General features: G+C 39.5%; 1 protein-coding gene across 2 annotated transcripts in view; it reads right to left on the bottom strand.

Moving 5' to 3' along the window:
- The window catches only part of PAPD5 (PAP associated domain containing 5), a 71,209-nt gene that overhangs the window by 20,724 nt on the left and 38,193 nt on the right, over positions 1 to 12,292 (bottom strand). For both annotated transcript variants that reach the window (XM_006882510.1, XM_006882511.1), the window contains exons 2-3: positions 7,441 to 7,564; positions 1,394 to 1,440 (exon numbers count right to left, since the gene is read on the bottom strand). In XM_006882510.1, the coding sequence (XP_006882572.1) occupies positions 1,394 to 1,440; positions 7,441 to 7,530 (137 nt within the window). In that variant the 5' untranslated portion in view covers positions 7,531 to 7,564. The remainder of the gene's footprint in view (positions 1 to 1,393; positions 1,441 to 7,440; positions 7,565 to 12,292) is intronic.

The raw sequence follows: 12,292 nt of genomic DNA, 5'->3' as shown, positions 1-12,292 counted from the left end.
GGGATGGAAACTTTCCACTGCAATTCTTTTTTGCTTCATCAACTTCGAACTATGTGAATGTACTACTTATTGATAAAATACAGTCACAATTTTTTAGAAAGAGGGACCCAGGGTTTTGCTGAAGCTCAGATTTATAGTAAAATCCTAACAGAATTTAAGGTAAATGGTTTATGGCTTTGAAGCCAAAGACAACACTGAGATGAATGAATAATACTAGGAGTTAGCCACCTAAAATCACTTTTTAAAAAATGTATTAAATCAAAGGGAGCTCTGGTGGCCTAGTGGCAAGACGCTGCACTGCAATCCCAGAGGCACGCAGTTCAAATCCAGCAGATGCTGTGCTGGAGAAAGAGGGGGGCAATCTCCTCCTGTACCAGTCAGATCTGATTTGATGGTACACACAAAAAAGAATACAATAAAAATGAAAAAAAAATTAAAAAAGTTATTAAATCAAGAGTGAAGGAAGGAAATCAAATCACATGATGGAATGTTTTTTTTCCTTCTTAAAGACCAAGGGTTTGTTTTTTTTTTTTTAAAAATCTCCTCATATGTATATATTATTTTAAAAGTGTAAAATACATGCTTTATAAAGTAAAAACAAAGAAAAAACACCAAGATTTCATGCCTCCAGAAAAAATCATCATTCATACAAGGGGATCTTCCCAGAGTACGAATCAAGACAGCACTCAGTTGAGGGCTCAAAATATGATTACAAGCCAAAAGCCCATTGCTTTGAGTCAATCCTGACTCCCAGAACGCCTACGTGTAGAGAACTGTCCCACTTTTCAAGGCTGTACATCTTTATCTTTACATCTTTAAGACTTTCACATCTTTCAACAAGGGTGGCTTCAAACTGTTGGTCTTCTGATTGGCAGCCAAGCACTTAACCACTACGCCACCAGAGCGCTTCTACTTCAAAGACCAAGACCAACCTCAGAGGAGACTTCTGCATCCTGAATGTCGAGGTCAGGATGACATGATCATTTCTTGAAGTGTGAGTTCTTAATTAGAAAAGTGAGACATCACAGTTCAGAGTTAACCTAGCGCTCCAGTCCAGGCAGGTCTCTGACTCAGGCACTACATCCACATGGTGCCAGTGGGGCACGTCATGGAGTAGAGAGATTCTCTGCAAGGTGCCAACTAAAATTAGTGACTGTCAGGCTCTACTGCTACACACAATCTTTTCCTATTCACCGGTATAATCCACACCTTGAAAAGAAGATCTGAAGCTAAAGTTGGCCTCAAAGAAATTAAAAAAAAAAAAACACAAAAAACTGTTAACAAAATTTTGTTTCATAAACCTAGTTGTTTCTTTTCTACTTGTTTCAACAGTTAAAATAAATACACTTTAGAAAATTGTACAATCTCTTCAAAGTTTTACAGGTGTACTAACCTAGTTGGTAAATACAGGCCAGTTTTAAAACTTCCAAATATCTGTACCTGAAAAAGAAAAAGAAGTCATGATATTAAAGCACCAGATGAAAGGTACGAAAACGAGGAAGAAATATGGTGTTTTGCTACCGTCTAGTGGTACTTTTCAGTACTACAAAGGCATTTTTTTATGACCCTGCTTTTCTTTTACAGTGGGCATTCTCTGTCTCACAGGTAGATAAAGTTTAAACTTTCAGGTTCAAATTCAAAGCAGACTACAAAAGAAACTCTGAAAAGTCATATTCAACTTACTAATTATCTTTTAAGATCTAGATACACTCCTTTAGAACAGATTTTGTCACATCTCTGTCATGTAAAACACTCCCTCATAAAACTGTTCATGACAAATTATAATCACATAGTCTCAACCTTTGAATGGCTTAAGGTTTGATGGCTCCAGTTACAAAGTTTGTTTGATCTGTAATTGGCTTGAAAGGTGTGATGGCTCCAATTACAAATAAGCACTGGCTTGTAAGCTGAGTTCACAGAGGGGCTCTAAGTACAAGTACCATTGTGCTGTATCATAAAATCTGCACACGTCCAATCTCAGTCCATGGAGAATGGTCAACACTGAGGTAGGTTCAGGTTCAAATAAACACACAGACTAGAACTAGGAATTCTGCAATAATGGACACGCATGCACTGCTGTTCAGTCGGATCTGACTCACAGCAGATCATTCACTGTATGCTGGAGGCTGCACATAGCCTGGAGGAGACTGTTCGCCTTTCTCCATCAGAGCTGTGGGGAGATCTAAACTGCCACCAGAGAGGTGCAGCCTTTGGGTTAACAGCCCAACTGGTTATGGAATATGACACCAGATCCCCCTAATGACAGGTAAGTAACAGAAAAAGCTCAACCTCTAAGGTGAAGCAGAAAAAAGCCCTAAAAACCTGCAGAAACTCTCCTTTTAGGTAAAGTGGACCACATAGCCTTATCCTCCTCATCTATTAAAATATTAAGGATAAAATGTTCCATATGTTAGACAGATCTTAGCTGAAAGCAGAGAGTACCAGAGGAATGTCTGTGTTTCATTAAGTATATAAAGTCATTTGACTGTGTGGATCATAACAAACTGTGGCTGACTCTGAGAAGAATGGGAATCCCAGAACACTTGATGGTGCTTATACAAAACCTATACTTGGACCTGGAGGCAGTCGTCAGAATAGAGCTAGGAAACACTACATGGTTCAAGATCAGGAAAGGTGTACGCCAGGGATGCATCCTATCTCTGTACTTTTTCAATCTACATGCGGAACAGATCTTCTGGGAGGCTGAACTTTCTAAGGAGGAATGTGGAATCAGGATTGGAGGTAGACTCATCATCAACCTGCACTATGCCGATTACACAACCCTGCTTGCTGAAATTAAAGAGAACCTGAGGCATTTGTTGCAGCCTTCAGTATGGACTGAAGCTCAACACCAAGAAACAAAGGTTCTCACCACTGGGCCAATCAGCAGCATCATGATAGATGGTGAAGAGACTGAGATTGTTAACAGCTTTAGTTTGCTTGGCTCCACAATCAACACTCTTGGTACCAGCAGTCAAGAAATCAAAAGATAAATTGCACTGGGAAAATCTGCCGTCAGGGACTACTCCAGAGTACTGAAGGGCAACACTGTCAGTCTAGAAATTAAGGTGCAACTGATCCAGGCCAAGGTTTTTGCATCAGAGAGCTGGGCAATGAATGACTAAGGATGATAGAAGAAGAATCAATGTCTTTGAAGTGTAGTACTGGAGAAGGGTACTGAACATACCACGTTTTCTAAGAGCACACGCAGGTCTGTCGTGAAGAGTGTGAAACAAGGCTGTTCCTTGGAGGAAAGGATTTTGAAGCTGTGTTACACATGCTTTAGGCATTTTGCCAGGAAGGACCAATCACTAGAGAAGGACATCATGCTTGGAAGGGTAGAGGGACAGTGCAAGAGAGGAAGATCCTGGACGAGATGGATTGACTCAGTGACTGGGGTAATAATAGTAGGTACATCAGAGACAATGATATCGGCTCAAGACAAAACAGGTTTCAGGGCTGTTGTACATAGGGTCACTATGAGTTGTAAGCAACGTGACAGCACTTAACAACAACAACATCAGGATTATGCAAATTATTCAGATTCAAGTTTATCAATTTCAGCACTCCTGACATTTGGACCATTCTTAGTTCTTAGATAGGGGTTTGCCCTTTGCACATTTACAGGATCTCTGGCCTTTATTCACTCAATGCGAGAAGCACTTCTACAGTGGTGACAACCAAAAATATCTCTAAAACAAACAAGAATCCAGACCCATTTGTTATGAAGGCTATTCTAACTTACAGCAACCGGAAGTACAAGGCAGAACACTCCACAGGGTCTGAAGGCTGTAAATATATAAATAGATCAACAGCCCAATTCCTCCAGAGTGGCTGATGTGCATCTGTGAACTGTAAAGGTTAGCAACCAAGCACTTAACCACTGTACCACCAGGGCAAAAAGTTCATCTGGGGTCAACTCAACTGTCAGCTGAGAGCCACTTTACTTTCAAGCAATGAGGCAAGCAAATCACTGGTGTCCACCCCTCTTTTCTTTGCATACAGTATCTTATCTTAAACATCTTTGTTTTAACAATTGCACAAAACCCTTCCTGGCTTCTCTTTCGTTTTTGACAGAGTCTAGAGAAACAGTACATAACACAAAATAATAGATTTTAATACATACTTCTTTGGATGCACTAAATTTTAAAATATACCCTCAAAGGAGCACTGAAAAGGGAAATATTACCTCCACCAAAACAAGAACCACACAAATAAGCAGAGGGTTTTAAACAAACAAACAAAAAACCGACAAAAACCCACACACTCTATTTTTATTATTTTGTATATAATCATTTATATACATTATATTTCATTCACATACATTTTAATGAAGGAATAGGAAACATTCAATGGGGACTTGACAAGATGGTCTAACACAGACATAGATCAATAGTAATTAATGATATAAATTCATTGTATGTTTGTTGTTGATCTGTGTCTATCATTAGACCTCTTGTCAAGTCCCACTGAATCTTCCCTATTTCTACACTCCTCTCTCTGCCCATGAGCCCCTGCTATCTTAGTGGTTTCCCTTCTTCCTTTCCCCTTCCCATTTTGAAAATTTATACCTATCTCACTCAGTTGTCCTTCTATTTTAACAATAATGGTCTTATATAGTATTTGTCCTTATGAGACTGAGTTCTTTCACTCAGCATTTTTGTCCAAACCGTTGCTCCTCAACGCTGCATAGTATTCCACTGTGTGAATGTACTAAAATTTCTCAATCCATTCATTTGCTGATGGGCATTTGAGTTGTTTCCATTTTCTTGATATTGTGAATAACGCTGCTATGGACATAGGTGTATATATCTTCACTCATGTCTCAGCTCTGACTTCTTTCGGGTTTATTTCTAGTAGTGGAATATCTGTGTCATATGGTATTTCTATGTTCAGCTTTTTCAGGAAATAACAAACTGTTTTCCAGAGCTGTTGTTAGGCATCGTTGAGTACGACTCATAGCGACCCTACCAACAGCAGATCTGAACCCAGTCCTATGCTGTGCCATCTTTACACTTCTTAACACATTAGAGCCCACTGCTGCAGTAGTCCCATGTCAATTCACCTGGTTTGGGTCTTCCTCTCCTTTGCCAACCCTCTACCCTTCCAAGCATCATGTCTGTCTCCAAGGAACAGCCCCTCCTAGCAACATGTCCAAAGTATGTAAAGTGAATCCTCCTCATCCTTGCCTCCAAAAAACACTCTGGCTGCACTCTCTCCAAGATGTATTTGTTTATTCTTTTGGCCATGCATAGGATGTTCAGTGTTCATCTCAAATACTTCAGCTCAAAGGCATCTTCTGTCAACCCTATTCACTGTGTTCCAGAGTGGCTGTACCGTTTTACAATCCTGCCAACAGTGTATGAGAATTCCAATCACTTCACATCCTCTCCAACATTTATTGTTTGCTGTATTGTTAAAACTTTGCTACTGCTGCTGGGGTGCGATAGTATTTCAGTGTTGCATCTCTCTGTCTATGAGTGATTTTGAATATTTCATCACATGTCTGATGGTCATCTAAATGTCTTCCTTTGTGAAGAGTCTTTTCATATCTTTTGCCTTTTTAGTTATTGGGTTATCAGTCTTTTTCTTGTGGAGACCCTACAATATTCCATAAACTTTCATTTTCATATCTTTGTCTGAAATGTCATTGCTGAATGTTTTTTCCCAGTCTGCACACTTTCTTTTTTTTAAAGGTTTACATTCATTGTATACGTTCTTTTCACTCTATTGGAAAAGTTAGGGTTTTCAAAAACTTTTTTTCTCAAGTATTCTTTTTATTTTAGTTTCACACATTCTTTTATTAACATTTGTGTTTCATGCAATCATTTATATACACTGAGTTTCATAAAATTAATCACCATTGATCTGTGGCTACCATTACCCAGGCTTTTCAGATCCAAATTGGCTCTTTCCCATTCCTTTACCACTCCCTCTTCCCTCTCCCAATCCTTCACTCTACCCCTCGCTCACCCCTCCCCTGCCCATTCGCCCACTGAACCTGGCTAATGTAGTGATTTCCCCTCGTAGCCTATTTTCCACCCCCTTGGCCCATTTCTTCCACTTTGGAACTTTTTTTTTTTTTTAATACTCATCTTACTAGTAATACTAATATTTTGCAATAATGGACTTATGCAGAAATTTTGATGCACACAGGGACTTAATTTTTAGATGGTTTCATTCATTAATTTCATCTTCTCCTGGTTGTGTATTTCTGGCTCTATTTGTGAAACTATTTATGGCACAGGGTAGGACTTCTGAGTTTGGCCCCATTTTATCTCTTATGATCCTTATGGGTTTTAAGGTCTCTGATCCACCTTGAGCTCATTTTTTTTTAAATTTACAGTGTGAGATGTGGATCCAGTTTCAGTTTTCTGCAAATTTTTTTTTCTGTAGTTTTCTGTGGATGTCCAGTTTTGCCAGCAAAATTTGCTGAGGGGGTTATTATTTCCCCATTTGACAGGTTTTGTTTCTTTGTGAAATACCAATTGATCGAAGGTAGATAGGTTGATTCCTCAGTTCTCAATTCTGTTCCTTTCGTCTATGTGTCTGTCGTGTACCAATTAAAGCTATGTAGCAGGTTTTGAGGTCAGGGAGTGCTATGCCTCCTACTTAATTTTTATTCTTTAGAAGAGCCCTGCTTTTTCAGAGCATCTTTTTCCTCTGCAAATAAAACTTCAAGCAGAGTTCTCAACCTTGGGTTAGTATTTGTTTACTGGGTGGGAGAAAAGGATACAAAGAGAGAAGTCACATGTTCATGAGGGGTAGAAAGGACACCTGCATTCAGCTAAAGACAGGAATGGCACAGACAAAAGACATTTTCACTGGGCATTTAACTATTAAGTATTTAATATTTGCTGATGCTGATAGCTTGCAACAAAACTGTAATAACATTCTGACATATCACACCCCATTATCAGACTACTACTAATATAGGCTGATTTCTCTTTCTTCTCATTATACTCACAAAACTCACAAACCAACTAAAAAACCAACTCAAACTCACTGCTATTTGGTCATTTCTAGCTCATAAAGATCCTTCATCAGTTTCTGAGACTGCAAATCAAAACAGGAAGACAATGTCCACCCTTTTCCCCAGGTGCTGCTGGTGGATTTGAAGTAGCATTTGAGATGCACCTTTTGAACCACTGAAATGGTTGGGCCTTTGGGTTAGGAGCACAACTCGCTCTATACTCCACTAACCGAGGTCCTTTCTCTTCATACTAATGATTCCTAAATATAGTTCATTTTCACTAGTTGCTATTTAGCACTGTCCATTAAAATAATTAAGAAGGTACAAGAAACTGTTCAAACTTAAACTGTAAGTTTCTAAATTCACACCCAGGTGGCCGTGAGGACTCTGAACAATATATCAACAATCCTCTCCCAGCCTGTGGACAAGTGTGTGGCTTAGCGCTCAAATTCCAGGCAGGTACTCACGTCGGCGCTGGGCCAGAGCTCCTTGATCACACTCTCGATTCTGTTAACCACCTCCATCCGCATCTTTTCCTCCTCTGGTCTCGGAGACATGTACTCATAAAAATCACTGATTTCTTCATGCAGGCTAGAGCAAAAGGAGGAAAAATTATTATTAAAGGCAGAACCAATGTAGTGAGAAATCATCATCTTAAAACCTGATGGCTTTTATATTTATACGCTGATACCTTACTCTTAATGCCAACAACTCATAAGCTAGTTTCCTTAGGGACTGATATTATACTCTATAATCTCTTCTTCAGAGAGAGCAAAACAGTGTGTCTTTCATAATATTTGTGCAGTGAATTAAGTGCCCAATGAACAAGTCAGCCAGAGAGCAGTAGCAGTCTTTTTTTTTTAAATGTATATTATATATATATATATATATATATTTATACACACACACCCACACCCACATATATGCAGTATACATTATTTAGCCTCTCTTAGTTTGCCCCAACTCTGAAGTCAATCCAACATTACAACAGTGGCACTATGCAGTATTGTTCTTTTTTTTGTTGTTTGTTTGTTTTTTATTTTTTTAGCAGTAGCAGTCTTGAAAAGAAGGCTAGCATACAAGGGCTTAGGGAAGGAGCTAAGTGGGAGCTCAGAGGAAGCACAAGTGACCTGCACATCTGTGGTCCCTATGGAGTAGAGAAGCATCCGAGAGCAAGGTAAGGAGGCCTTGAAAGATGGACCAACAAGTTCAGCCTTTCCCCTGTGGCAACAGGGAAGTGCTGAAATGCTTCCCAAAGATTTTTAAAAGGCATCCTTTTAAGAAAATTAAGCTGGTAACGTGCCAAGAACAGAGGGGCAAAGAGACAAGACTAGATGCTGGCAGAACTGCTCATAAAATATTACCCTTGTAGAGGAACCAGATGAAGGCCCAAGAAGGAAGAGTGCAGAAAGGGCACTCACACAGATGCACACTTATATACAAGTTAGGGCCTGGAGCAAAAAGAAATAACGATGTCCTCAAAGCTTACATTCTGAAGGACTAGGGGAAATTACTAAACAAGAAGAAAAGTGGAGCTCTGGTGGCCTAGTGGCAGGAAGCTGCACTGCAATCCCAAAGGTACATGGTTCGAATCCACCAGATGCTCTGCTGGAGAAGGAGGGGCAATCTCCTCCTGTACCAGTCAGATCCAATTTGATGGTACACACACACACACACACACAATAATAAAATTAAAAAATTTAAAAAGCCAAACAAACCCCAAGATAAGGAGAAAGATCAAATCAGGCTGGTTAATAAGGTGAATGCAGTCAATATAGTGGAGCAAAAGGAAATAAAAAGTCATGTTCCTTACAAAGTTGGGGAAACTACAGAGCTACCTTACGGAGAGGAAAGTGACTGTGGAAAAGAACGCAGAGAGAAGTAGCTGTTGGCTCCATTCGCATGAGGCACAAAGCTTTACAGTATGTTCACTGCCCAGCACAACCATGAGAGTCTAGGAGATCAGGAAAAAAGTGCCAAGCACTGTAGGTGCATGGAGGGCCAGACTGCTTTTCAGGGGAGACTAACTCATGGAGGGAACAAAGCAGGTACCGGAAGTTACAGGGAGGCAGAAACAGGACACCAGACACGGACCTGAAGAAGGGCAAAGAGACGCCTAAACCTCTATCTTTGCTACATGGACATTTAAACTGTGTCTGGACAATCAGGAGCTCTGACTCCCTTAGGCTACAGTAAAACAAACACGCTTGCCTTCTTGACTCAAGCTCTGTCACTAAGCAGATGTGTTCCCTCTGGCAAGTGACTGCAGCTTTCCAGTCCTCCCACTCTCATGCAACAACGGAGTTGGCAACCAGGAACATTTTCAGTGCTTCATTTCAAAACTTGGACCATTCAGTAAGGAATGACTTTAAACAACAGTATTACGCCTGTTTGATGAGCAAAGACTGCAGAAAGATTGGACTTTAAAAGCCCAAAAAGTTCCTCAGCTAAACCCAGGTAACATCCGAGAGTCATGTATTTCTGGGTATGATCCTGGACACTTTAGGTTCTTCAAAGTCTCACCTTTTTTTTTAAAAAAAAAAAAGCAACAAAAAAACCAAACACAACCTCCTCCAGCTTTTCTGGTGTAGCTGGTGGATTTGAACCACTAGAGGCCCCGCCCCGCCTTTGGATTAACAGTGCAACTCTCTATAGACTATGTCATCAGAGCTTCCTAATTCAAATACATGTAAAAAAGGAGACAGAAAAAAAGTTTTTATCTTAACTTCCAGTTAACCTCAAGGAGTAAAGAAACTACTAGTAAGTAAGAATATTTTTTTCTCTAAACCAAGTTGCCTAGGTTCAAAACACTGCCAGGAAACTCTAGTCACACAGGAGCCTTACTCCGAGTCATTTACCTAACAACGAGAAGTACTTCTTTAAAATTACTTTGTGATGTGTGTATGTTCAAGTTCTGTATGGTCCTATCAGCCCATGGAAAAGGCCAAAGGCAGGTTTCAAATGAATAAAAGGCCAGGAGTTCCAAATGGAATGCATTTCCCAGCGGGAACTAGGATCTCTGTCAGCACTCAAAAAGCCAAACAAAATCTACCTCAGAAGTTTTGATTACCAGCATTAATAAAGAAACCAGATGACCACAAGGCAAATCAAAGTCCAAGAGAAGTGATTTCTGTGATGGTGAAGGTTGCAGAAGACTGCAAACCTCTCTTTCAATGTCAACACAAAGGTACACAGTTCGAATTCACCAGCTGCTCTGTGACAGAAAGATGGGGAATAAGCTCCACATTATTTACTGTCTCTGAAACCCTGCTGAAGGGTCAGCTATGAGTTGGTTCTTACTCAACAGTCCATAACAACAACAATTAGCACATTAATTTCGAGACAAATTATTATAGGTTTACAAGACAAACTCTTGAAATAAGGCTTAAATAAAACTTACTATTCTATAAAACTATTTTCCTATTTTAAAAAAAAAATAGTTCCACAGAGGTGGAGCCTTGCCACCAGAGCTTTTTTATGGCACAAAAAAAGCTTAATGTGATCAAGAGGAGCATAGCAACAAAAACTGAAGTTTCTATATTAAAAAAGTACAACCTACAGAGAATTCAAAAGACAGAAAAATACACTGGAAAAAAATAAAGGTCTAAACAAAAACATTGAAATAAAAATCACTTTTACTTAAGGAAAGCTCTACTCTAAGAGAATGTGAGTCTTTCAAAATGCCTATTATCCCAGATGGGGGAGGCAGTCTTTGAGGCCCACCCGCTGTCCTTCCAGATCTGTGATAAAGTGCATATGGATATTAGAAAAAAATGCCTATTAATTTCATAATATTCATCATTGAAGGGGAGAGTAAAGAAATGATCCTCAAAGAGTTCATGCCTTGAACTCTAAAAGGCAAGAACCCTCACTTCACAAGTCAACCATGCCGCTGTGGGGATCACAAAGGGATGGGTGTCCACATCCGTACTACAGAAAACAATAATGAAGCCTCCCTGAAACTCCTCATCCGAGCAAGCAAACGGTCCACCACTGGCCCTTTTGCTCACCACTAACTAAAACGAAACTGTCCTGGAGCTAAAACTGTTACATATAAACACAATTAAGTTGTGATTCCCATTCTTCTCAATTTTAGTCATAATTTATTATGATACAAACTATCAAATGCCTCTTCACAGTCCGTAAAGCACAAGCAGCTTATTGGTGTTCTTTGCTTTCAGTCAAGATTGATGTGATATCAGCAATGATATCCCTTATTCTAGATCTTCAAACCTATTCGTGCTGAACTCGTTGAAAAACAGTCCAACTATGTGAAAACATGGACAGAAAGGGGACACATGTACTTTAAGAAAGGGGACACATGCACTTCTTAAATGTAAATGCTACTGGGAAAGGAGGGACATAACATTATCAATGCCTTAGTATCTATTAACTTCAACTGAAATGAACTATTATGTTTGAGTTTCTTTTTGTGGTCTCTCTGACTCCTTATCCTTTTAGAAATTGGGCAGGAGGCCCGAATTCCTAAAAGCTGTCAAAAATTAACTCTGAATAGGTTTGAAACACCAAAGTTTTTCTTAGCAGTCAAGGGCTTAACATTTGCATTTCCCAAGAAGCCCACAGAACAATTCTACTTTGCTAACATGGGCTCACCACACGTCAGAATGGACCAAAGGTAACAAGTAGGAAAGGTACAAAAGGTCTTTTCATGTATCTGAAAATGTGCATTCTTTAAATAAAAAAGGTTGGGTGGAAAGAATGAAGGAAAGGAAAAAGAAGAGATCAGGAGACAGCAAAAAGAAACTCAGACATATTTGTTAAATTCAGCTAATAGATACTCAGGCATTGATAATGTTACTCTATTCCTTTCTAGATGTTTGAAATAATTAAAAATAAAAAAAATTAAAATTACTGAAAACCATTAGCTAACATTATGTGGTGCTAAGACTTTCCTTGGTCATTCCACACAATGAACAGGCCCCGACAGCCACTGAGAGTAGTGGCCCCACCCAAAGCACCTCCCGTGCCTTTCCTCATCTCTCCCTGTACATCTAAGGTGCTGCCAACAAGCAAGCAGAGCTCGGCATTCATGAGCCATAGTTCTCTCTTACTCTATAACAGGTCTATAATTTTATTTTTACTATCTCCAATTCTGTAGGCAAAACTCCCAAAATACTTTCATTAGAAGCAGTATGAAATATGCAATAATTCTGTCAATGTACAAGTAAATTCTAATGGTTTCTCAATCTGTGGTGCCTTGCATGTTGCTGTGATGCCAACAGTACTTCTAACACCAGGTAAACAGGTTTCAAAGAAACTCGAAACTAAGATGAGGAGCTTGGGTGGTGGGATCTGTGG

Source organism: Elephantulus edwardii, unplaced genomic scaffold (genome assembly GCF_000299155.1).
Source record: "Elephantulus edwardii isolate Elephantulus edwardi_28Jun2011 unplaced genomic scaffold, EleEdw1.0 scaffold00021, whole genome shotgun sequence".
Classification (NCBI taxonomy): domain Eukaryota; kingdom Metazoa; phylum Chordata; class Mammalia; order Macroscelidea; family Macroscelididae; genus Elephantulus; species Elephantulus edwardii.
The sequence above is the reverse complement of the archived record's forward strand: the minus strand, read 5'-3'. Positions and strand labels throughout refer to the sequence as shown.